At 45.7% G+C, this 26,373-nt stretch overlaps 2 protein-coding genes across 4 annotated transcripts in view; one reads left to right on the forward strand and one right to left on the reverse strand.

Annotated features, from left to right (window-relative positions):
* The window catches only part of Kdm1a (lysine (K)-specific demethylase 1A), a gene marked incomplete in the record, with an annotated part of 60,609 nt that extends 46,178 nt beyond the window's left edge, over positions 1 to 14,431 (forward strand). For both annotated transcript variants that reach the window (XM_013519586.1, XM_013519587.1), the window contains 11 exon segments: positions 2,556 to 2,698; positions 3,056 to 3,146; positions 4,293 to 4,427; positions 4,928 to 5,001; positions 5,689 to 5,800; positions 8,768 to 8,900; positions 9,762 to 9,949; positions 10,341 to 10,455; positions 12,002 to 12,129; positions 12,809 to 12,955; positions 14,014 to 14,431. In XM_013519586.1, the coding sequence (XP_013375040.1) occupies positions 2,556 to 2,698; positions 3,056 to 3,146; positions 4,293 to 4,427; positions 4,928 to 5,001; positions 5,689 to 5,800; positions 8,768 to 8,900; positions 9,762 to 9,949; positions 10,341 to 10,455; positions 12,002 to 12,129; positions 12,809 to 12,955; positions 14,014 to 14,199 (1,452 nt within the window).
* A 1,176-nt stretch (positions 14,432 to 15,607) lies between these two features.
* Luzp1 (leucine zipper protein 1) overlaps positions 15,608 to 26,373 on the reverse strand; it is an 82,936-nt gene continuing 72,170 nt past the window's right edge. For both annotated transcript variants that reach the window (XM_005394749.1, XM_005394750.2), the window contains 2 exons: positions 20,949 to 24,126; positions 15,608 to 19,599 (listed from right to left, as the gene is read on the reverse strand). In XM_005394749.1, coding sequence (XP_005394806.1) covers positions 19,444 to 19,599; positions 20,949 to 24,005 — 3,213 coding nt within the window. In that variant the 5' untranslated portion in view covers positions 24,006 to 24,126 and the 3' untranslated portion in view covers positions 15,608 to 19,443. The remainder of the gene's footprint in view (positions 19,600 to 20,948; positions 24,127 to 26,373) is intronic.

Below are 26,373 nucleotides of genomic sequence, written 5' to 3' on the forward strand. Positions count from 1 at the left end.
TTTACTGCTGTCATACAAAACTAAACTTGATGTGGCTGTTGGGCTGTTATTTACAGTTTATTTCTCTCTCTGCTGCACTGGTTAAAAGGACACTGTCAAGGTATTTTTTTCATAATTTTTCAAATCATTTTCCTCACTGTTTACAGTAACCCATTAAAAGCTTAACACTTAAATCTTTTCTTTTCAAAGATCCTCTTCATCACACATTCACACTGGTTTGTTGTCGTAGAGTCGCACCTATATGTTGGGCTGGTGCCATTTGAGTTTTTGTCATTGAAAGCGCATGTAAAATGTCAGTTTTTTGTGGGGAATGGGGGTGGATTAAAGGGGAAAGTGTAATGAATCAAGTGGGCTGCTTAGAAAATAGAGGGAAGAAACAAAAGGTCAATTTGGTCCCTCTAACCTTGACAGTGTCCCTTTAAATATTTCTCTACCACACACCCTGGACCCCAGTTACTGAGCCTGAGTGCTGCCTACTTTTCAGTATGAACTCCCCTATGTTACTGTCACTGTAGCTGCAGAGATTAAAGCTTGTTTAAGCCGGGCGTGGTGGCGCACGCCTGTAATCCCAGCACTCGGGAGGCTGAGGCAGGAGGATCATTGCAAGTTCGAGGCCAGCCTGGGCTACAAATGAGCTCAAGGCCAGCCTGAACTGCATAGTGAGACTGTGTCTCAAAAAAATAAAATAAAATAAAATAAAATTGAAAGCTTGTCTAAAGCAAGCTGTCCAGCTGACACTGGAAGAGCTTTAATCTGTCCTATTTACATTCTTCTATACGTATTGGCACTTTCTGCCCTACTGTAGAGACATAAGTGATCTAGTCCCTCTTGCTGTTTAAACAGCCTCTCGCTAGGCATTTTGAAGCCACATGGAGAAATATCAGCTGCTTCTACTGCAGAAAAGACGGTTGCACATTGTATCTATGGTCAGTTAAGATAACAGCTTTGTAGAAGTGTAGTTGTTTCCTTTTTGAAAGGAGAACTAAATCTAGTCTTCTGTAACTATCCTTTTTAGCATCATTGCAGGAGTTGCACTAGAAGTAACTCTGAGCGCAATTATTTGAGTGCTCTATATATGACCATAAAAGCAGTGAGGAAATGTAATTAAGACAGTAGATAAACTTCCTGACAGGAAGGTCTCTGTTACCTGCTGACATAGCTGTGTAATCAAAACAAATAGGGACATCACTCCAAGCTTTCTGTCTGTCCATGGAGTTGAAAGAGTGGGTCAGATGTTCTTGACGTACCAGGTCGTGGGACCACCCTAATATATGAATGGCTGACTCTTGTCTCATTTCTCAACACAAATCAGAGGATTCTTAGGAACTTAGATTTTTCTGTAGGTGAAGGATGAGTCTCTAATTCATAAAGATGTCCTGATCTCTTCTGGTGTAGTCTTTTAGAACTTGATACTTTAAGTGTTTGTGATGAAATCATTTTTTGATGCTTGTCGTAGTCACAGATCCACAGGAGAGCTACTGTCCTCTTCCCTTGTTTTTTAAATTTTTTAGTGCTGCACTTCTTGGCAGGTTCTTTTTGTGACCTGACAGCTTATCCCGTGAAGTCACTTGTGTGGTCAGTAAAGAGCAGAGGCTAGTGGAGTCTTACTGTGAGGGTCCTGACAGCAGCGACCTCTGCTTGTAGATCATTCCTCCTCATCTTAATGTTAACTACTTTGGTGTTTCATTTTCCTGTTAATGATTTTAGATTGACTGAAATGAAATTCCCTATTTTGAATCTCATTTCCCATCGATGCCCAGCTGCTTTTTCCCTCTCTTTACTGCCACAAATTGAGCAGTAGGATGGCAGTTAGTTTACTTTGGGACACAATAAAGCTGTAGCAAAGGGATGCATGGTATCAATAGGCAGGACATGGCGTGGCCTAGACATGGTCCAGCTTGATGACCTGCTTTGTCACCCTCCCCTAGTCTACAGCAGTGAGGAGCCAAACCTCTTGGTACCTCAGTTATTTACAGTCTTAAGACATTCGACTCTGAAATTTTTAATCTGAAAAGTAAGAGATGCTAGTGTGTTCTTCTTGGTAGGCATGAATTTCACTTCGCTCTCGTGTACTTCCACCTGAAATTCTGTCCTCTTTGAAGGGAAGCACATAATTGGTGCTTCTTATTTTCTCATCCTGCCCTTGTCTTACCGAGGAAGGTCCTCAGGTGTGTTATAACATACCTTTTGTTCTCTGGGACTTCTCTAGTGTGTTGTTTGCATGTCAGCCCAGTTCCTTAACTCAGTGCATGTCGGCTCCACGCACCTTGTGCTCCATGTAACTTCAATTAGCACTGTTTACAGCCTGTAGTTTATAGGTGGAGTCCCAGCTCTGAGAGCAAAAGTGGGAGAAGAGGGACTATCAGGACCAAAACATTTCATATCTCATTTAAATGGACTTAACCACTTCATAGAAAGAAAAAAATCATTGTCCTCAAAGGTTTCCCCTTTGAGATACATATTTTGATCTGCTTAAATTCTAGAGCATTTGTGTCTTCATGGATGGCTATGTTTAGTCTTATAAGGACCAACTCTGCTATACTTCGGATTTTCAGGTTCCTAAAGAGAAAGATGAAATGGTAGAGCAAGAATTTAACCGGTTGCTAGAAGCTACATCTTACCTTAGTCATCAGCTAGACTTCAATGTCCTCAATAATAAGCCTGTGTCCCTTGGCCAGGCCTTGGAAGTTGTCATTCAGTAAGTACTTTGATACCACCTATTGTATATTGAATTACATTTACATATTTGCTATTTATGTTTTAAATTTTTCAGTAGTCTTATTTGAGCTAGTTTTCACTTTCGTGTGAAATTGTTCAATCCCAAAGTAAAAGTTTTTGAAACAGTTACACCCTTACACACCTAAAACTTACTGTATTATATGAATTGTTACCGTATTTAACATAGCCTGGGTAGTAATTTGCCACCAGCCACCTTTCTTGTTCCTAAGTATTAAAAGTCCCTTTGGGCCTCAGAGTCCTTGATGCTCTTGATGGGCACTTGTCTGGTGCAGCAGAGCTGCCTGTTTGCCCGGGGCACACATGTTCCCTCTTGTAGGTTACAAGAGAAGCATGTCAAAGACGAGCAGATTGAACATTGGAAGAAGATAGTGAAAACTCAGGAAGAACTGAAAGAACTTCTTAATAAGGTATAATTCTATATTTTTTCCAATTAAGGAAGCCACAATAGGGGGAAGAGCCTTTAAACTATAAATTTTTAAATGGATTTCTGGATTTTTGTCTCCATGAAGAGAAAGGCTGCATAGCTGGGACTCATAATTCTTAAGAAAATGACTAGTCAAAGGCAGTTTCATTTGTCTGTCTTTGAATATGACACTACTGATAAAGTGTTACTAAGGGAAATAGATCTTTCCTCTGTGTCTGATTCCCTTTAGCAGTTCCAACACTGGCTGCCTGCCATATTCTAGGATTTGAGATCAGTGGTACCCATTGACGAAGACCAACAAACCAGTTCATTGCCATTGTTATTTCTCTTGGGGTGCCAGCATCTCCCACCTCCATCCCCAGTGGGGGCTCTTCTCTAGAGCCACATTCTGGGCTCCAGGTTCCAGACCCCTCAGGTCCAGCTGGGTGCTTCTCTTCATCTTGCCAAATGCAGACATAACATACACTTAGGGAGAAAGCCTGGGGTGGGAGTATATGATTGTATCTCTAGGTGTGAGTTATGGCTGGACTCTTGCCTCACTTTCACTCTGCCTCATTTCTTCACATGAAGAAGTCCCTAGCTCACCTTTACAGCTTGTGGCAAGGACGAAATGAGGGATGGCAGGAGAAGTGCCAGCCAGCAGAACATATGTAGAGCCCTGACTCAGGCTGTGACTGCCATACTTGTCCTCATAGCTTCAGCAGAACCATGATGAAACTAACATTAGGAATAATTCCATAAGCTTCTTGGTGTGATGATTTGATCTTTCATATATTTAAAAAACAAATCATGGCTAATGGTTTCCCCAAAAAAGATTAAATTGGTGGTAGATTTTTTTTTTGGAGATTATTTTAATACTTTTTTAAAAAATGGACAATCCTTCCCTCTTGTCTGTGTTAGAAGACAAGAGCTATCCCTACTTATCCAGTAGTGTTGTGATATCACTGTGTTAAGCTTTGTAGACTTCTTTCCTCCCATATTTCCCATATGGCATGATAGAAAACAGGCATTAAGGATCCCAAGGACTTTGCATAATATTTTGAGAGAGGAGCCAAAGCCGAAGGTGCATGTGATTTGGGGGTGAATTGCATTGCTATCTGGAATGCTAAATTTGTACCTTTCATCGTAGATGGTAAACTTGAAAGAGAAAATTAAAGAACTCCATCAACAATACAAGGAAGCATCTGAAGTGAAGCCACCCAGAGACATTACTGCTGAGTTCTTAGTGAAAAGCAAGCACAGGGATCTGACTGCCCTTTGCAAGGTGTCGTATTGAACACGCCTAACTGGTTTTGCTTGGAATCCTAAGAATTAGTGCAGATCTAAGAAACTGGTATTTCCTAGTCCTGTGACTTGAACTGCTTAATTACCTCATCTGTAACATGTGTTACTCGTACCCTAACTTAAAGAAATTGTGAACCTTGAATAAAATTGTGTATCTGTGATGTTCGAGTGCTAGGGACACGGTAAATGCCCAGAAAATGGCAGCTGCTTTAGTTTTCATCCTTATTTGCAGCACACTACTAGTTTGTTTCTTCCTTTATTTTCTCCTCCTGCATGCTCTCCCTCATCTCGGCCCAGGCTCAGTTTGTCTCCAAGATCAAAAATCCCCCAGCTCTGGCCCCAGCCTTAAATTGAGCTACACTTTCTACATGTGATCTGACTTTTAATGTCTAGACTTACACCTTGAGATTTAAATAAAGTAGGTAGATATTTGTCCTTTGAGGATAAATTAGATTCACTTAGTCTTTTAAATTTTATCAGGAATATGATGAATTAGCTGAAACACAAGGAAAACTAGAAGAAAAACTTCAAGAATTGGAAGCCAATCCCCCGAGGTAAGAAAAACAAACCCAAATGTTCAGAGGGATAGCTATGAGTTTTCTTTAGGTTTAGAAAGAAAATTATTAATCACCGTGCACTTTTTATTTATCATCATTGAGTATATCTTAAATTGTTTAATGAATAGAAATCTGTGACTATAAGGTTGCTTGTCATGTTTCTAAATCCTCTCCCTACTCATGTTTTAATATGGAACAGTGTCTTAGATATCCAAACAGATGATCTATAATAAGATAGTCCTTCTCCAGAAGGTACAGTAGATGAAAATTGTCTCTGAGTATGGTGCAAAGTGCTGCTTTAAATTTCCATAATCCGAGGGACCAGGAAGAGATACTTCATTTCCACTGGAGGTGGGACAGTGACTCCGTGCTGTGAAGATGTTCCGTGTGCCTCTGCCTTAGTTTCGATGTCAGGGGTGCTACCCATCCTTGCAATAAAGCTTGTATTTTACTTAAAAGAGAGACCTGTGTCTTATAATTTGCATTCTGAGGTGAGCTTGGCACACTGCTCTAGGCACCAGGCTTAACGTAATTAATGAATAAGACAGTAAGATCCTGCTTTTTCATGTATAATTTCTTTTCATAAGGCACAGTCCCATCCAACTCACTCACTGAAGCCACCCACCTCAGCTCATTGGTAATAGTGATGTCTCTTACTAACTCTGCTCCATTCTTATTTTTTAGTGATGTGTATCTCTCATCAAGAGATAGACAGATACTTGATTGGCATTTTGCAAATCTTGAATTTGCCAACGCCACACCTCTCTCTACCCTCTCCCTTAAACATTGGGATCAGGTAAAATTTCTTCGTCGTGTATTTTGTTGCATGTGTCTCAGAGGACTCTCCATGTCTGTGTGTTTTTAGACAGCTTTAATAAAATACTACTTATATACAGTGAAACTCACCTGCTTTAAAACAGTGTGATGATTTGCTAGACTTACTTGATCATAAGCTAGCTGCCACCGTAATCAAGATACAGAACATTTGCACTGTCCTGAAATTCTCTCCTTCCACTTAGCAGGTCATCCCCCAACCTCTAGCCCCTGGCCCCAGACAGACCTTGATTTGTTCTTTGTGACAAAGTTTGCTTATTCTGCAGTTTCATATAAGTTGAGTCGTGTGTTACATAGCCTTTTATTGAGACTTATCCTCATGTGGATTGGTAGTGTGTTCCTTTTAATTACTTGCTTCCATTGATTGCACTGTGTGTGTATCCCACAGATTGTTATTCACGCACTGGTGCATTGATAGACATTGCAGTTGTTTCCATTTTTTGGCTGTTAATGAAGCTGCTATGATGTTTGCTATTTTCTCTTGAGTTAATATGTAGCAGAATCTGTAGGTCTTACAGAAAGTGGATTTTTAACATTAAGAAACTTCTCCCAAGCTGCCTTCCCACCAGTAGTGTGGGAAAGTTCCATTGGCTTTACCGTCTTCATCAGTCTTGGTAGTGTCAGGTTTTAAAATGTCAGCCATTCTCCTGGTGTGGTAGTACTTGCATTCCCTGCTGACTGGTGATGTAGAGCATCTCTTCCTGTGCTCATCTGCCCTTTGTGTCTCCTTGGGTGAAATAGCTGTCTAGATTTTTTGCTCATTTAAAAAAAAAAATCCAAGGTGGGTATAGTAACTGAGTACAGGAGGCTGAGGCAGGAGGAGTCAGAGTTTGAGGCCAGCTTGGGAGACCAAGTCTCAAAAAACAAAATCTAATTGTCTCTTCTTGGTGAGTTCTAAGAGATTATTGTGTTCTTTAAATTCTGCCCAGAAGTCTTTGTCACATTTACGTTTTGCAGGTATTTCCTCTGGTCTTGAGCTTGCCATTTTTTCTAAATACTGTCTTTCACAGTAAAGCTCTATGAAATCCCATGTATAATTTTTTTTTTCTTTTAAGCCTTGTGTTTCTTCTTTGATTTTTTTTTTTTTTTTTCTTTTTTGTGGTTGATGTTGAGGATCTGCGGGATGTCACTAATACTTAATGTGTTCTTTATCATAGCACTAAGCTATACCCCTACCCCCTTGGCTTTGTGTTTTTTACACACCAAAAAACCTTTTGTCTTAATTATTTCAGCCCGATCCTTTTCTTTGTCTGTCTTGGCACTTTTGTTGATTATCAGTTGGCCATGTAAATGTGAATGAAGTCTTCAAACCAGGTAGTGTAAATTTTACAGTTTGTTCATTTTTGCAATTGGTTTAACTATTGTAGGTTTTCTGTATTTCCATAAAAAATTAGAATCAACTTACCAATTTTTTCAAAAAATACATTCTTGGGGCTGGGGATTTAGCTCAGCGGCAAAAGCACCTGCCTGGCAAGCGCAAGGTCGTGAGTTCGGTTCCCGGTACCGGAGAAAAGCCCAAAAATAAATAAATAAATAAATAAATACATTCTTAAATCTTCATTAGTAGGGCATCAGATGTCCAGATGAATATAAGGTGAGCTATCCTCTTAATATTGGGTCTTCTAATCTTTGAGTATGGTATACCTCTCCATTTATTTAGATCTTCTTGGTCTCAGCAAGGTTTTGTAATTCCCAGTATACACAGGATTAACCACTTTATGATACGTGTGTTTTAACTGTAATTTGCACAAGGCTTCTTGGATATCAAATAGGCTAATTTTTAAATCTGAAACTTTGGCCAGACTTAATAGTCTATAGAAGTAAATAAAATTTTACTTACATGTTTTACTAGCAAAGTTAATTTTTGTATTTTGAGACGGGGTCTTACTAAATTGCTTAGGCTACGATTGGCCTTGCAGTCCTCCTCCCTCAGTTTCCCGGAGTGCTGGGATTACAGGTGTGTACCACCAAGTCCAGCTGACTTCTTTAGATTGTAAATTCTTATTCTTCAATATTTGAATCACATTAAGCATTAGACTTACTAGTGATAAAAATCTTAGCGAAGTACTAGTTTCTTTATTGTCTCTTTTGTATAAATACTAGATTAGGCCCTTCCAGTCACTGACTTCTCATTTGAAGTCTCATTACTTACCTGTTTATACTAGTACTAAACTTCGATGATAGGCAGTTAGCTGAAGGGTGGGCAACAGATCTGTCAGTCACAAAATAGTTAGAATTGTGTTGCCAGCTCAATATTTTTATCTAATTCCTATGTGGTGCATGTTCTCCAGGAGTCACTAACTAATCTTCAGAAAGTTTCTCTATCCAGAAATTTTTTCAGTAAATTCAGAAAAAGCACTGGGATTCTTAACCTCCTGGCCCAATCTTGACTTCTTTACTATATGGACTGCCAGCCTCTCTTAGAATCCTGGATTGGCTTATCTAGTTTGACAGAATCTGATTTTGAAAATCTTCATCAACTTGAATATCGAAGTTTAAGGAATAAAAACAGGTTGTGCTCATAGGTAAAAGGTAACTAATGAGGATACGCTATCCTCCAAATCTATAATGTGCTCAAGAAGCCAGAAAGATAAGCTGTTGTGCTCCGCATCATCTCCGCGTCCACGTCCATCGCTGATGGAGGGTCTGGGTTGGCGCGGGTCTGTGGTGGTAAAACCCCTAATGCCACTGTCCACAGATGGAGCGCATTTGGGGGTTCTGTTTTCTTCATTTTCCATGGGCAGCTGTAGTTGGATACTAAGTGATTATTCTGTAATTTCTGCTTTAAAATGCGTGATTTTTAAATTTCTGCCGTAAAATGTTGTCTTCACAAGCGTGTGTTTGTCAGCATTGTCACTTAGAATTCAGTGCAGATGACATGAATTAGAGTAAGAAAATGTGGAAATAGATCCTTTTCTCTCCTTGTTAGGATGATGACTTTGAGTTTACCGGCAGCCACCTGACAGTGAGGAATGGCTACTCCTGTGTGCCTGTGGCCTTAGCAGAAGGCCTCGACATTAAACTGAATACAGCAGTGCGGCAGGTTCGCTACACAGCGTCAGGTATGTGGCTGCTGGGCAGGGAGGGCAGACCCTCCCTGAAACAGAACAGAACTGGTCTTGATTGGGTGTGACCTACAGCAAGAATAGGGTATTCGCTAGTATTTTATAAAACAGTAACATTTTTAGAAATGATGGCTCCTTCTGCATTTCTAGTTGGTTGACCTGTGGAGACTCAGGATTCGAACCCCCCCTCATTTATAAGCCTAAAAATTGAGGCAACATAGTGCATTCTCAACATGCTGCACAATTGGAGGCTGGTTTCTATAGAGCTGCACCAGTCTCTGGGTGCTATTTTTTGTCCTTAGAGAACAGCTAGTCACAGTGGAAAGGAATCAGGTGGGTTTTTTTTTTTTCTTCTTTTTTTTTTTTTTTTTAGCCAGGGTCTCACTGTGTAGTTCAGGCTGGCCTTGAACTTGGCTTGTGTAGGTCAAGCTGGCCTTAAATTTGTGGTGATCCTTCTGCCTCAGCCTCCTGAGTGCTGGGATTACAGGTGTGCACCACCACACCAAACTGCAATCAGGCCATTTGGAACAGACATTTTACTCTTAATTTTGGTCTAAATTACTTAACTCTGGTGAGTGATTGGGATCCTTCTAGCAGATCACCAATATATTAGGAAGGCAGGCTACTGTGCTGGCAACTGTCAAGGACTCGACATTGCTGGGTGCGTTTAAATCTTAGCAGTTCTTACCTTTGTGGCCTTAGGCTCACCTCTGTTTTCTTATATGACAAATGAAGATAGTAGTACCTTGTCTCAGGTTGTATCGCAGAGTTAGATGAAAGAGCACATAGGTCCTGTTGTGTACTGTGTTTTTAATGCCATCCTCATCACCATTAGTCTCTTCCCACCAACTTCTCTAGGATGTGAAGTGATCGCTGTGAACACTCGCTCCACAAGTCAAACCTTTATTTATAAGTGTGATGCAGTTCTCTGTACTCTTCCCCTGGGTGTGTTGAAGCAGCAGCCACCAGCTGTTCAGTTTGTGCCACCTCTTCCTGAGTGGAAGACGTCTGCAGTCCAGAGGATGGGATTTGGCAACCTTAACAAGGTGATACATTCTGGGCCCCTCTCCCCACATGCCGATGTGCACATACTAGTTTTTCTGGCTCCTCAGTGAGCAGAGGACTTTGAGTTTGTGCGCATTTGGGTCTGTGCTCAGCGTCCTGTGATACAGGTCTGAGACCAGTTAGTTCATTTCCTCAGTGTCTGCAGTATCCAACACAGTCTTATGGGGTCATTCTGCACATCCAGGCCTGTAAAAATAGAGTCATACATGTCTTAAGTAATACATTTATAAGGGAGGGTTCTGAGCATGTATCAGAAGTAGATCAGAAGACTTCAGTACATCTGAAGAATCACTTCACAGGCACAGCAGTGCTTGGAGAAAGCCATGATGTCTGAGACCTGTCACCAGCTCATGTGCCCTTTTCTTACGGTAGGTGGTGTTGTGTTTTGACCGAGTGTTCTGGGATCCAAGTGTCAATTTGTTCGGGCATGTTGGCAGCACAACTGCCAGCAGAGGGGAGCTCTTCCTCTTCTGGAACCTCTACAAAGGTAACTGCTTCTAGTTTTAATTTTTTTTCATATCCTTGTAGGCACTCAAAATCAGGAATATTTAGGGTTTTCATAAACAGATGCGTTCATTTTTATTAACTCAGTTAAAATCCCTTCTAGGTGTTACATGTAAGAGAATACATTAAAAAAAAAATCGCCTCGGGGCTGGGGATTTAGCTCAGCGGCAAAGCGCCTGCCTGGCAAGCGCAAGGTCGTGAGTTCAGTTCCCGGTACCGGAGAAAAACCAAAAAAAAAAAAAAAAAAAAAAAAATCGCCTCTGCAGAAGGGATAGGCCCCAGGCGGCTTCCTGGGGTAGGACATTTATTGCTCATTTTCTGACGGTCACACCTAGCTTGCCCCGGAATCTTTAATCATTTCCCTTAAAATGCATTTTTCACATTCCTGTCTCCTGTTGAGTTCTTTGCTTCTGTAATTGGACTACACTTCACTCTATATGGAAGAAAGGTATTATTTATACCCCACCACACTCCAAGGAGAGGGTGTACTGCAGGCACAGCTGAACCAGCCTGATCTCACCCCACTTCTTGTCATCCCTCCTTGCCCGCTAGCAGAGTGTCAGCCAAACCTCTCAGCGTCACCTAGGAGCTATGTTGTTCGCTGCACGTGTCGCTGTCTGGCAACAGCTCGGTGCTTGTCCCCTGTCCTTGTCCCCTGTCCGTCTGGCCCGTCACGTTCTGTCTGTGCCGGCCTCACAGAATCTCTCCAGCCTCTGTGCTCCTTTGCTGTTGCCCACTTCACAGGTCAAGTTACCTGACCGTTGGCCGTGGTTACATCTCTGCTTCCGTTTTTGATGGCTTTCTCTTGATGAAGGAAAACTTTCAGGTTCCTTTTCATGGCTCTGTGAAGCCCCTCATAATCTAGCCGTCCTCTGTTTCTTTGTCCATCTTCTGTTCCCTACACCAGGCACACTTGCCTCTCTGATTCTGCAGTGTGCCACGCTGTTCACTACCTCAGGGCCTTGTATGCGCCGTGGCCTGTGCCGCTTTTTCCCCTTCATCCCTTGCCAGCACGGCCCTCCAGGTCTTGAGTTCAGTGTCAGTATATTTGAGAGATTTCCCAGGACACACACATCCTACCACTTCGAATTCCATCTAAGTCCAAGTAACTAGTGGAGTCTGGTGTAGTTTGTACCTTCTGTAGCCCAGTATCTGTCGCTGTGCCTGTCATGAAAGTTATATAAGTGTTTACCAGTGGGCTTGGAGGCGCCTAGGATAGCTAAACGGGATGTCACCACTGTTGGGAGCTAAGGAAGTCAAGCCTAAGAAGTTTTTACACACACAGTTTTGTTAGGATTGCTGTATTCTGCAAACTTGGAAGCATTAAAGTGCCTGGGAGCCATGCTTGACTCACAATAGCCCACCTGCTTCCTTCTGGCCTGTTTCCGCAGATAGAGTTCAAAAACGTAACTTGTTTCCCACATTGGATGTTGCATGTCTCATCAGATTTCAGAATATCAAGAGCCTGACAGGGAGTTTCTTGAGAAAACTGTAGAAAAGCCCTAGAATTGTCTGTCCTGTTTCCCCAGCTCCAATACTGTTGGCATTGGTAGCAGGAGAAGCTGCTGGCATCATGGAAAACATAAGTGATGATGTGATTGTGGGCCGTTGCCTGGCCATTCTCAAGGGGATTTTTGGTAGCAGTGCAGTGCCCCAGGTAAGTAGGTGGGGGAGACAAGCAAGGTCTGAGTTCAGACTACACCAGGGTTTGGCTTGACATACATTCATATGTTTGGCATAAGTTCTTAGTCAGTTTCAGAATTGTCTGTGCAGGAATTTCATGAACTTGAATGTTTGGAACTCTGCCCTACAAATGACACTCATAAAAGCCCCCCAAGGGCCGGGGATATAGCTCAGTGGCACAGGCGCCTGCCTGGCAAGCACAAGGTCCTGAGTTCTATTCCCGGTACCAAAATAAATAAATAAAAACCCCCCAAGAGTTAGCTTGGTTTCTCCTCTGTGGAGCCACAAAACCCTGCCTTGTAGATGGAGTGGCCAAACTCCAGTCTCTTCCTTTAAGAGAATCTCTTGGTAATTGTACCCTTCTCTTTAGGCTCATTGTAATGTTTAGTCCCTTATGATTTCTTTGTTAGGCGACACATTAATGTCCTGTGTGAATGTATAAAAGCAAATACAGGTCGTCCTAGACCTGGATTCATAGGCAGCATAGTGCAGGGTTCCTCCACTCTGAAGTCAATCTGGTCTTGCTGGATGCATCCTCCGCCTGGCTCATGTTGTGCCTCTTCTCCATGTACCCACCCACCATTTCTTTTCCACATTTCAGAGATGACTGGTTTGTCCTTGTTCCAACCATGACTTTGGCTGTTTTTCTTTAGCCCAAGGAAACAGTGGTGTCTCGCTGGCGTGCTGATCCCTGGGCCCGGGGCTCCTATTCCTATGTAGCTGCAGGATCATCTGGAAATGACTACGATCTGATGGCTCAGCCAATCACTCCCGGCCCCTCAATTCCAGGTGCTCCACAGGTGAGAAGCCCGCAGACTACATCTGGGTCTCTTTGGCAAGCACCCAGTGTCCCAGGATCTTGGGGAAAGATGTCACTTTTGTTTTCATTTTAGTCATTCTGTCCTTTAGACACTTTTCAGATAACCCAAAGGAGAAATAGTACTATTTGTATCCGATTTCTCATATTTTGACTTTTAAATGTAGGCCTTCTACATCCAAAATGGAAGAGTCCAAAGTATACAGAAGTCAGTAACATTTTTCCGTAATTTTTCCACCTTAAAAACAATCCATGTTAAATTGTACCTCACTTTATAGTGACTCATAGGATTATTGTTGAGTCTTAGGCTCACTAGGGGCTTCAGAGGATGCCCAGGAAATAGCCTTGGGTTCTTGTCTAGATTATGCCAGTCTTTGTTATAAATAGTAAGGGTTCATCAGTATCATAACTCAGAATCTGTGGCCTGCTCTGAACTGAGGTGCAAGTTTGAGACCAGGGTTAGAACCCTAACCCTGCTGCCGGTGGGTATTTCAGGAGGTAAAGAAAATCCTAGAATTTGGCTGTCAGCATACTGATAAAAAGAACAGATGCACCGCTGTTAATAAGCACCACTCTAGAAGTGAGACTGGCTGGGTTTTATTGCCTCACTTCTGTCAGTTCTAGGAAAATGCTGATAGAAGAGACTGGTAGAATGATGAACTAGTAACAAGGCAGGGGATGTAAGGCTTCAGAGGTTGAGAATGTGGGCAGTTCAAACACAAAAGCTGGGCATGGTGGCACACACCTGTTACCACAAGCACTCTGGGAGGCTGGAGGATTCTGAATTCAGGTGCAGCTTGGGCAACTTAGACCCTGTTTGCAAAAAGGCCTAGGGAGGTAGCTCACAGTGGAAGGCCTGGGTTCAAATCTCCAGTACCACCAAAGGGGCGGGGGAACAAAAAATAATAATAAAGGTGTATTTGCCAGCACACTGGAGAGTTAAGGCAGAAGGATTGTGAATTGTCACTGCTGTATAGTGAGGCCGTTTTTAAAAACCCAAGGTCTATTTGTCATCTTTTCCTTACTTGTCCCTTGAAATAGCCAATCCCACGCCTCTTCTTCGCGGGAGAACATACAATCCGGAACTACCCAGCCACAGTCCATGGTGCTCTGCTGAGTGGACTGCGAGAAGCAGGAAGGATTGCAGACCAGTTCCTGGGAGCCATGTACACTTTGCCTCGCCAAGCCACACCAGGTGTCCCCGCACAGCAGTCCCCAAGCATGTGAGACAGGTGCGCTGTGGAGGACGACCCTGGGTCTCACTGTGAGCACAGCTCTTCTAGCAATACTAGACGGCACTGAGAAGCGCCTGCCCTGGCACCTGGGCTCACAGGAGGAATCCTGTTCTTAAAGACTGAGGCAAGGAAGTGCTGTAAAGTAACATCTTAGTCTCTTGGTGGTGGTTGTTTTTTGTTTTTTTTTTTTTAGTATTTTGAGAATAAAACTTCATACAAAATTAGTCCTATCTTTTGTTTCCCTTTTGGGGTTCTAAGGAGTGTTACTTCTTCAGAATGCCATTTTAACCTTCTGTCAGTGGTAATATATGTATTTCGTATTTAAATGAGAAAGTTCTTAAGGAGAAAAATGGTTTGGTCAGGTCGGAAGCTGAGGTTGAGAGGGGTCCTGTAGATGAGAGGACTTGCTGGCCACTGGGGCTTGACTCCCTCCGGGGCTGTTATGATCGGCTAAGAGTGGACGGCTTTTCAAGATAACACAGGGCTTGAAACCGTTCGGGCCACTGGCAGCCATTCTGCCTTTATTCTCAGATCCGTCCCACGGTACCATATGATTCGGTAGGTATTACATCAAGAAAGGGTCAAGGACTTGGGTAACTTAGCTGATGTCACATGCTACCACAAACTTAAGTGACTTAATATAACAGGAATTTTCTCTTCCAGGTCTGGACGGCCAGTGTCTAAAGATGGCAGTTTGAAAGTTATAAGTAAATTTGGCCTGAAGGGCTATTTATGGTGGAGGTTGAAAGGGAAGAATCCATTCTCTTGCCAGTTTTAGCTTCTAGTGCCTGTCTCTTGACACACGCCCCTTCCCTTGTAGTGAGACCTTCCTCCCTCTGAAGGATACTTGCACTTAATTCTGTCTCCTTAACGTCTGCAAAGTTCTCTTTGCCTTGTAAGGTAGACATTTTTACAGAAAGAAGTAAACAGTAGTGTTCCTTCCTGAGGGCTCCTAACAGAAAAACTATGTCACTATACCAAATGCCTTGGAAGCTTTGGGAATCAGATTGTACTATGCGTAAGTGGATTTCCTGAGAGCCTAAATGAGGTCTTACTGGAAAATGAAAGAAATAGAGAACCACATGCAGTGAACATGCTTGGGGGTACATCTTGAACCCTGATCCAGTGGTGGGTGCTTCTAGTTTCTTTTTTTAAATAAATGGCATAGGCAGCTTGAGAGTTTTTTAAGCCTAAAAATAAAATGTAGCAATGAAATAGCTATTTTAACCTGGTTCACCATAGATCCTAGGTGTGTCCTTTTCCAGGCCACTTCCAGACCTTCTAGCATCAGTAACTGGCATGTTATTTTATCTGAAATGGTGAAATGCACTGTCTGTGCTGGTGCAGAGGTAACAGCTGTACAGAGTTGACATCAATAAAGTTTGCATCAGAGTCACGGAGCATGTGGAAACTAGGGAGCTTTATTGGTTACATATTGTGCTGCAGAGCCAACAGAGAGAGCATTAGAGCCAGAGGATACATGCAGACAGGCAGCTTTGACTACACACATGCACCCAAGGAGCCCTGAGCCACTGCTCATGGCTTTGCCCTGGTTTCCAGCGGCGGGGTCTGGCCTTCTTGGTCCCGTGCTTGGAGCAGAAATGTAGAAGCCTCCAAGGGGCAGGAGTGAGGCCAGAGCACCTGCCTGAGCAAGTAGGTGTGGACCACCAGACGGATGCCCCAGCAAAAGGGCCTATGATGCAGTAACAGTTTATTTAAAGGCTATCTTCCTAGCCCTCCGTATCTTTAAAATACAAAAAAATAGACTTTATTCTCTTAAAAATACATTCCGTTCAGTACATGTTCTGAGCTGTGAAGCAGCAGGAAAATAGGGCCCCTTTCCTATGATCTTGATTGAGGCTTTGAAGAGAACCCTGTTGCCCACTTGGGGTATTCAAAAGAAAATCCCTAAAAGCAGCTGTTCCGAAGCAGTCTTGTCAGAGTAGCAACAAGGAAACCCACCAGCAGAAAGCCGGGGACCCAGGGGCCTGGTCCCTGTTCTTTACTGGGAAGTGGTAGCACTTGGCACTGTGACCCACTAAACCTAAAAACCTAGAACCGCCCCAGGACAAGAAGTCCAAGAACACAACAGACCCACCCCACCCCCCAGCGCCCCACAAGAGAGGGATGGTTCGTGTGCAAGCTTGCCTGCAGCTGAGATCGAGGTCCTTGGCCCCACACAGACCCCTGCCTTTTTAACCCACACTCAACCGTTTCACTGCCACTAAGAAGCAAGACCTACCTACAGCTTCTCTGTCGGCTATCTCCAGCTCTGTTCCAGCACCAGAGTGGCGAGGCACAGTGGCAGGTAGAAAAGCCCAGCTCCTGGCGTTTAGCCAGCTCTGTTGCCTCCCAACCAAGCAGCTATGCAGGGCCAGGTTCTCCAGCTTCCCTAGGAGCCTTCCCACAACCCTACACCTGCCAGGAACAGCCGGGCAGGCTGCAGAAGAGACTTGTCATAAAAGTGGGTTGGCTGGGACAGTGGGACTATTTGGCTTAGACCACTATTCAGTTACCAGGTCTCCCCTCTTCTTGGAGTCTTCCTCCAGGACCCTTGATTGTGAGGACTGGATCTAAATGGCCACACCTTAGTTCCTTTTCAGAAATGTGCCTTCCAACTTTGGAATCTGAGAGCCAGCCTTGCCAGCCATTTGAAGCCCAGAGGAACTGAACCTCTAGTCTTCACTTGCTAATACCTATTTTCTGCAATGCTGAAGATATTTAAAAATAAAATCTATTTTACAGCGGTTCTATAAAGTGTGCAGATTAAAGAAATAAAATATTTATCCTGAAATAATTGTTACAATCAAACCGTATTGCACTCAGATTTCAAAACGGCAGCCCCAGTAGAAGGGCACCACAGCTGTCCCTTTTCCACACAGCATTTTGAGTATCGGCACATGTCGGCGCTGCTAAAATGTAGAAAGATCCAGAATTGGCACCAGGAGCTACAGCACCAGAATCCAGGGCTCCAACACCCAAAGACAAAATATTGGCGAGATCTTTTTCAGCATGGCTTGGCGTTCTTCTGTTTCCATCAGCAAAGAGCCACAGGATTTCCTATACCCAACTGACCACCGCAGAAGTCAGTTTCCTTTGAACTCAGGGTTGCCCACGGGGGAGGGGAGGGGAGGGGAGGGGAGGGAAGCTGCAAGTGAGGGTCTGCAGCCTTGACTGAGCAAGTTGCTGGCCAGTGACCCAGGAGAAGCAGCAGGGAGAAATCTTGAAAACAGCATCCTACATTGTGCATCTGAGGCGGAATGTGGAGGGGAAAGGCAAGCCACATAACAACGGCAAGCCCAGAAAACAGAAGTATGAAAGCGAGACATCCTGTCCTGAAAGTAAGGTACGGGCTCTCCAAGCCTCAGAGCAGCAGTGTGACGCAGACATGGGCACAATGAACCCATGCCTGTGCGCAGTGGAGGTGGGGCACCGCTCGCAGTCCTCCCAGTGTTCCCTCTTCCCAGGAAATGCACAGGAGGCACAGGACAGGCCACGGAACAGACTTGTTTTAGAAAGCACCCAGCCTAAGAGCCAAGTGCTGATACATGGCACTGGGAAAGGCCTCAGACTGTCGGTCCCTTCCCTTTACCAACTGCACAGAGGCTGCAGAAGCTTCTCTGAGCTCGCCCTGTGAGACACACACATGGAGAACCTACACGTAAGGCCTCCAAAGACAGCTGAAGCAAAAGAGAAGAATTCCCCAAACCTCTGCAGGCAGTAAGAACCAGCCCACAATGGAGAGTGACACTGAAACAGGGATCCGGAATTCCAGATTGAGGGCGCTCAAGAGATCATTCCAAAGAGCTCAGCTTACAGATAGGGAAACAGGTTCCCAGAGGTCAAGGACTCACCCGAGGTTACACAATCAGTAATAAAGCCTCAGGAAAAACAGCTTTCTAGACTCCTAGTGTAGTGCTCTCTTGCTGTTGAAAGCAAAGCCATCTGCTTCATATAAGTAGCCTTTAAAGGCAAACCCTTGTTCATACTGAGAGGATGCTGGGAGAAAAAGCAGTGCCACGAATGTAGAGTTTTTAACTTCCCCGTGTGACTGGTATAAGGAAACTAGTCAATTTTTGTTTAATGTGGCTTTCTGAAAGATTTGCTGCACTCTGAACTGTATAAACCTGAGGTCCTCAACGGGCAGATAATCTTTCCTTCAGTGAAGTCACTGTAATGATAGTCGACTTGCAGGAATCGGGGCCACTTCTGTAGGAATGCATCCGCGTGGTAAAGTGCGAAGCCGCCTCCGCGTGGGGCAGCGGAGGAGGAACGACAGGGAGGAGGCTCGGTCCATGCCTTTCGTGGAGCTATTGCTTGTGGAGTGACTAAAGGGAAACTGCTTCTTCCTGTCTGCTTTCCCCCTTGCTGGGGCACTTCCTAGAAGGCAGCGTACGCTGGGTCAGGCCCAGCTCAGTCCGGGAATTTTCCCAAAAGGGGAACAATGAAGTCAGCTGAAGTCTCCAACCACAGGAGAGGGTGCAGTTTCTGCCAGCAGCATTATGGGTGCTCAAGGAGGGAGACGCATGAGGCTCACGCACTTCCGACGCCTCTGGAAGGTGAGCGGAGAGCTGGAGTGGGGGCGGGGTGTCATTCCAGCAGGAATCTGCATGCTCTGCCCCCTGCAAACGTCAGCCAGGGGGCCGGGTCAGAGAAACCTCAACCTACAAGGTAGCTCCTTAATCCCTCAGAGGCAGCACAGACCCTTCTGCTTTCAAAGTCTGAGGAGAAGAACTCCAAGGGGAGAAGGCAGGAAGCTCCCCAGGTGGAGCTAATGGCTGATAATTCTTAGTGGGCAGGTGGGCCCTCAGCACAGACAAGGAGCGAACTGGAGGTGGTGAGGGGAGAAGGCGTTAACCACACGGAGGAGGGGCTGCTCTAAGATACAGAAGCGACCCACCGGGAGCAGAGGAGAATTCTGGCTACTGTTGATGGTGGGAGGTTTCTGTATCTCCCCACTTGGGCCCAAGTGGGCTATGCTACCTTAGGGACAGGGACAAGGAAAGAGGACTCATGCACCAGAGAAGGCTGGGTCTGGGTGACTGTCCAGGTTGTAGTCTGTGATCCCCTCTGGCCAACTGGCAAAAATTACCTGAGCCACACCCCAGCTCTCTACCAGTCTCCCAGCCAAGGCCTTGTGTCCAGCTGGCTGACTGGTCTTAGATACTTCGCAGGGCAGGAGGTGGAAGAGCTGAGAAGCAGGAGCAGAGGAGACCGCACACTTCACCCAGCCGCCTCAGTTCTCCTCAGCACAAGGCCTACTTGGCCGTAAGCGCTCCTCGGCCCGAACTCGCCCAAGCTCTGGCAGCCCCGGCTTCACAGGGAATTCAGACCGCTCCAAGGAGTTGTGCAGTCGCCCATGGACACTGAATGTGCAGTCTTCACTTTCCTCCTGTGTCAATAAATAACAGAAGTGAGAAAAGTGAGCTACAGAAAACATTGAAGAAAAAGACAGCCACACCTCCCACTGCAGTAGGTCTCTTCCAAGCTGGCAGAGGCAGAAAGACCATAAAATCATTGCAGAGATACTTCTGCCTTGGAAACCAGGGTAGACCTGGAACTCCACGCTGGTGGAGACAACCACAGACCAGGAGGGTCACAAATGAACGGGAGCCCAGTCTAGGACAGAGCACGGCAGGGGAGCATGGGAGGGGGACCCCTAGCAGCAGCCAGCAGTGTGCATTCTGCACACCCCGTGTTCTGGAGCTGAGAGCCATTTCCTCATGGGACAGGGAGTATGGCAAAAAGAAGGCTGGACAGCTTTGATCCGCCCCGAACACCTGTGCCTTCCCCTGTGTATTCTGTGCCTGTCCCTCTACTGTAACTCCTCTTAGATAGGCAGTTTCAGGGCTCTGAGTACCTGTCTTCTCCGGTGTATTCTGGAATTCTGCCTTTTTAATGTTCTCTTTTTGTCTTTCCAAGCAAGTGCAGATCAAAAACATAATGAAAGTATGAGCTGGCTCTTCCAGGAATTCACCTGGGTGGCCTTGGGTGAAGCACTTTGTGTCTGTGACCCTCAGCTTCTACATCTGGAGAATGGAGATAACATCTGCCCCCAGGGCTGTTGAAGGACTGAAGAATGATGGGCGGGCAGTGCTCTGTCCATTACAAAGACTTACAGGCTCTTCCAGTTAACCTCACCCCACAGCGGGTCAAGCAAGGAGCAAGATGTCTGTCACGGTCACAGGCTCCATACCTAGAAGATAGTCCCAGGGGCTTCTCTTCAGACAGTAGGCTCATACTCTGACCCTGAAGTAAGGCAGGTGGTTCTGGATTGAGCCATTCTGAACCAGCCCCGGCCTAGCTGAATGATACAATGGGCAAGACGGAGTGGAGGGGAGCAGGAGGCACTTGAACTTGTCAGTCCCCACGTCCCCGCTCTAGGACAGAGCTCACAGCTTCCTGCTGGCACTCAGAGCTCCGTGCGAGCCCTGCAGGTCCCAGGTGCTGCTCTGGGAGCTCCGCAGAGGAGCCACTCAGGCTGTTCTGGCCAACCAAGAGAACAGAGGCCAGGTTCCCATACGCGTCACTGTCACACGTGAGAGCAAAGTGGAGGAGACAGACTAGAAAAGGGACGCTGGCAAGTCATGCCCTTGTCTGCCCAACCCACCTGGTATCCACAGTTCTCTGAGCTCCCCACCTCTCCCAGTGTTTGCAAGCCCCAGGTCCCCAAGTCTTAGTCACGCAGACCAGGGCAGAGGGAGAAAGAAGAGGAGAAGAAAGGGGGGTGGGGGGACTCACCACGCCTGCGGAATGGTTCCAGGCTGCAGCCGTGACCATGTCTCCTGCCTGACTCCGATGGGTGAGCACCTCGGACACCGTGAGGCTACTTTGGGTCCTTCGGGAGGAAAGCTCGGCTGCATCCCCAGAAGTTCCTACCCTTCGAGTGCCTGACTCAGAAAGGTAGGATCTGGGCTGTTCAAGTTCTGAGAAGTCTGTGGAAGACCTCTGGACGTAAGCATTGGTAGACTCCATGTTTCTACCTGCTTGAGCTGAGCGGTCGTCTACAGATTTCAAGTCTCGCTTACTCTTCCAGGCGTTGCGCACAGTAACGTGCCTGGCATCCGAGGAGCCCATCTCTGAAGGGGCGCTGTGACTCTTCCACCTGATTGTCTCTGCGGGGGCGGTGTGGCTGTTCCTCTCCACAGCGTCCGAGGGCTTGATTAGAATGCTGCTCCGAGACACCACCGTGTCTGGCCTATTCCTTGAGGGCCCGTCTCCCAGTCTTTCAGCTTCTGCGAGCTGCACAGTGATGTCATGCTTATGAAGAGAGAGCTCAAAGGGGGAGCTGACGTGGTTGCTAACCGGTATGAGCTCTGGGAGCCCGACCTGGATGTTGCTGGTGGACGTGTGCCTCTCCCTCGGGGCCTCACCTGGGCCGGCTCTAGGGCTGCTGCTGTCAGAGGGGTAGATGGTAATGCTGCTTGTCACTTTGTTTGGCCCTGGCTTACAGGATTTCTGTTTCTCTAACACAGCCTCAGTTCCAGATCCTCCCATGATTTTTTTCACATTCTTATCAATGATAACAGGTTTGATGACACCTCTAGACCGCAAGGCTTCTCTGGGACTGAAGGGTCTCTGGCTTTTTACCCCAGCACCACTGGGATCTGGGAGTTCCACGGCATTGCTAGAGGCTCTGACGGGTTTCACAGGTTCGTTTTCGATCCCAGCATTTTTCTCATTCTCAAACAGGGAGGTTCTGTGTTCCCCTCGGGATCTGGCCTTTTCTCTAGAGTTGGGCGGTAGTTTGGGCTCGGGCTCTGGAGTGATGGTTGTGTTCACCAACTTGGCAGTAACCAGAGATGCCATGTCCAAGTCATCGTCCGAGTCAGGCTTCTCTCCGCCACTGGATTTGATGACCCGACACCTCAGGGCTTCGTGCTGACTGCTGTCCTCCATCACAACTGCTACGGGCTGCTCAGCTTCTTTACTTGGGGTTGAAAAGCCCTGAAGGATGTTCTCTTGGCTCCTGGAGCTGTAAGAGTACTTTGATAAAGTAGGAGCCTTAGAATTGGGGGAACCAGTATCAGCCTCCAGGCCATTGGCAGCCTTTTTACCTTTAGAGAGTCCTTCTGCAGATAACCTTCGAGATGAGGCCAGAGCACCAACGGCCTTAGAGCAGACAGGGTCCGCGGCCTGAGTTACCTGACTCCCACTGCCAGGCGGCTGTCCTCGCTTGCCAAGCTGGGCCTCTGACGAGGAGTCTGCAGCCTTGTCGGCTCTGCCCAACGCGTCACCAGGAACAGACCCATGCGTGGAGTTACTAAACGTCCGTGTTGTCTTCTCTACTTTTCCCTTCAGTCCGCTCTCGGCGCCTGGCTTGGGAGTTCCCTTCCAGACCTTGTGCTCCTGGGCAGCTGGTGGGTAGCGGCTAAGCACGGATGGCTGCTCCCTGGCCTTCTTCCCTTCACTCTGCGAGGACCCAGGGCCAAATCGGTCTTCAGTTCTCTTGGTTTCCTGAGCCCCGCCGTCTGTACCTGCCCCCACAGTGGAAGCTTTGGCTGCCCTCCTGCTGGGGAAGCTGGGAGAGGAAGCCTGCCTGCCGCTCAAAGCGTAGTTCTCACTGTTGAGGGCAAGCTCCCTGTTTCGGAGCCTTTCTCGCTTATGCTGAGGTGACAGGTCCCGGGACGTGTGCTTGGCCACGCACGCCTCCCCGCCATGGCCTCTAAGCTTAGTCCTCTCGTGCCTGCCTTTGCTGGACAGGAAAGCGTCTTCCCCCTCTATTTCTCCATTTTCTAACTCTTTCTGTTTCTTGATTTGTAGCTTTATCTCTTCCAGCTGGCTGGCTAAGATTTTGTTTTTATTTTGCTCACTCAGGTAATTATCTTGAAGGTCATTGTTCTTGGCCCTCATTTTCTTAAGCTCCTCTTCCAGTGATTCAAAATGTTTGATCTGCGTCTTAAGCTTCTCAATTTCTTGGTTAAGGTCTTTGACCTTGTTGTCCTCTTGATTTCGGTTCTTTTCATTTTCTGATTTGTTTCTTGTCTCGTTCTCCACCTGCTTTAGGTAGTCCAGGGCGCCCTTCCTTCTCGATTCCTTGGACGGCAGCGTAGAGGTGATGCCGTCCTCAATCCGCAGGTCATTCCTTTCCAGAAGAGTAGACGCGTTCCTTGTGTAATCTCGGTTCATCTTCTTGTTCTGCTCCAGTTTCTGAGTGAGCTCTTTAATCAATTTCTCATTTTCTTTCTCCTTTTCATTCAAGTATTTCCTCTCACTGACAAAGCTCAGTGTTAATGACTTCAGCTTTTCCAGCTCTGACGCTAAATTTTGCTCCGTTTTATCCAGGCGGTCCTCAGAAGATTCCAGTTCTTTCACTTTGACTCTGAGCATTTCCAGCTCGGAGGAGATTTTCTTGGTCAGATTTCTCTCCTCATTCAGGCTCAAACAAAGCTGGGTACAGTCATTCTTGCTCCTACTGAAGGCCTCCTCTAGCTTCTCCAACTCAGCCATGCGTTTCTGAAGCCGTTCAATCTCCGACTTCAGCTCCCGGGTGAGGTTCTCCTCCTCTTCAAGTTTCTCCTTCATCAGATGACACAAATCCTCCGCTCTCTTGATTTCCTCATCTTTACCTTCAATTCGCAGCACCTGCTGGCGCAGCACTTCAATCTCAGCCAACATGCTGGAGTTGCTGCCTTCTGCCTGAATCACCTTGTCCTGGAGATCCAGGAGCTCATCCTCTGCTTTCTGGAGGTTTTTTGTGGCTTCCTCCAACTCATCAAGGCGCCGGCTCAGGCTTTGTAACTTGAACCGCAGGTGGCGGCTGGAGGCAGTATCTTTGTAGCTCGCAACTTCAGCCATGTCTACTGCCAGCCAATGTGGGCTCCTCTAGAGGCATCCAATTCCACTTGAGGGGATGAGAAATGGTTACCTTTCTCTTGGCATCCACAGCCTTCTTCGGCAGCTGGAGACCATCGTCAGTCTAGAGGAGGACAGCAGAAACCACATCAGCCCACGAATACGAAACCTGCACTTTAGATCTCACTTGTAAAAATACCTCCCCACCCCTATCTGTAGTCCTCGTGCCTAGAACATAGCAGGTGCTTAATTTGTTGAATGAATGATCTTGAGTAAACCAATATAAAAACACTGATTCATTAGAGCCAACACAGAGCTGATAACCTAGCTTCACTGTGATGAAGAATGCTGCCCCTGACCATGTGGTAAAAAGATGCAAGAGGGCCAGTTCTCAAGGAGAATCGTTAAACCTTTCTGTCCACTACTGAGCAAACGGAGCTTCAGTCTTAAATGAATACTGCGGGTAATGATGCCTACACATACTGCATCTCTTCCCGGTATTGTTCAGAGATAACACATGGAAAGTTCTTGGCAACAACGCACTAAATTCTGAGATTATTATAAGGAAATGTTATCTCTTGTGAGCTACTGTGACTTAAAATGATAGAAATTAATCTATCCAGCTTACTACATAAATGGTGAGCTTTACACTGTGCTAAAGCAATCTCTCCTTACCTGTTTCTTCTCCCAAAAATGTAGCTATATTTTGAAATGAGATTACAGTGGGCCCTGACCCTGGCCAGACAATAAGCAGCTTCTACAAAATTTAGCCTTTTGCCTTATAATAGGAATGCTCCTTCAGCCTGAGATGAAGAAAGCTGTTTCTCTGAAAATCATTTCACTAGGGGTGCATACTGAACATCAGGTTACGCGAAGGAAAGGGAGAAAGGAAGAAGTCTAAGTGGACTTCAGCTTTGTATGTCGCTATGGCTTATATCTAGATGTGCTCCCAAAGCCTCCTGCAGTCATAGGTGGGGCTTTTCAGAGGTGGATGGATCTAGAGTGTGTGCTGCAGTCATAGGTGGGGCTTTTCAGAGGTGGATGGATCTAGAGTGTGTGATGCTGGGATCAAGGGTGTGTGAATACTGGAAAACCACTGATTGGTTTGGCAGAGTTCCAAGTAGGATTAAGGGTGCCCACCCCCGGGTGTGAGTGCTACCCACCCGTAAGGGTATGTATCCTAGATAAGATACAGGAGACACGGAGGGGGGCTGCTTGTCTCTTACTGCTGCTGCTGCTGCTTGTCTTTGGCTGCCTCCTGCCTGCTCTGCGGTGCTACCCTGCCTTGGAGCCAGCCAGTTACGGACTGAAATGTCTACGAACCGTGAGCTACAAAACAAACTGTCCACCTCCTTAACTTTGGGGGTTGGGTATTTTGTCTCGGCAATGAAAAAAGGAAACAAGACATATGTCATCTTCTCATTCATAAAAAGTAAGAAGAGACTGGGTCAATATAAGTATTTCTACGTAAAGACTAACCTCGTACTGCGACTGAACAAAGTACCAATAAGAACCAAGGTTAACAGGATTACTGACTAGAAACTATGACGTAAGTTTATTCCAGTGTTTGAAGTTATAAAAAGAGAGAAAGAAATAAGATGCTATCAACAAAGATCACAAGACTGGAAAAATCAAACAGAACTAGAAATAGTACAAAAATAGCACATTACAGGCAAAGAGAAAATATAAGATGTAATCAAAAAATATGGTGAATGTTTAAACTTTAAAAACCATTACAGCAAAAGACACATGCCCTAAACCCACCTCAAAATACTTGGCTTCTCTTCTACCACACTTATCCCATCATTCTTGCCCCTTTCTGAAGCAGTTCTGGAAGTGCTCTTTCTTATCTTTAGTTCCACTGTCATGGCTGCCTCAATGACCCGAATTATTCAAAACACTCGCCTTTCATAGTCATTCTGATGTTAGAGAAGCATCAGAAGTCACACCCACCACGCTGGGTCCAGTGAACGAGGGCACACAGGTGTTCCCTGCCTGCCTTTCCATTACAGGACACCGGGCGGCTGCACTGACCTATTTCTGGTCACACCTTGTAACAACCCTCACGAAGAGGACGCCTACAACTGCTTCGCAAATTGACAAGGACAGAATACGTTTGAAGCGAGAGGGAGGATTTTGAGGGGGATGGACAGAAATGTGCCTTTCACCATACTACATTTTTTTAATTTAAACTTTCACTGTTTATTTTTTATCATATCTCATATTAGTCAAGAGGTATGATGGATTACAAAAGGCAGTAGAGGCTTAAAAAGATGGAAAAAGTGAGAAAGAAATTGACAGGTAAGAAAAATAAAGAGGTCCAAAATGAAGAAGCTCAATAGGCAGCTCAAGGACGAAATAAAGACTGGGA

Source organism: Chinchilla lanigera, unplaced genomic scaffold (assembly GCF_000276665.1).
Source record: "Chinchilla lanigera isolate Chin_1 unplaced genomic scaffold, ChiLan1.0 scaffold00051, whole genome shotgun sequence".
Classification (NCBI taxonomy): domain Eukaryota; kingdom Metazoa; phylum Chordata; class Mammalia; order Rodentia; family Chinchillidae; genus Chinchilla; species Chinchilla lanigera.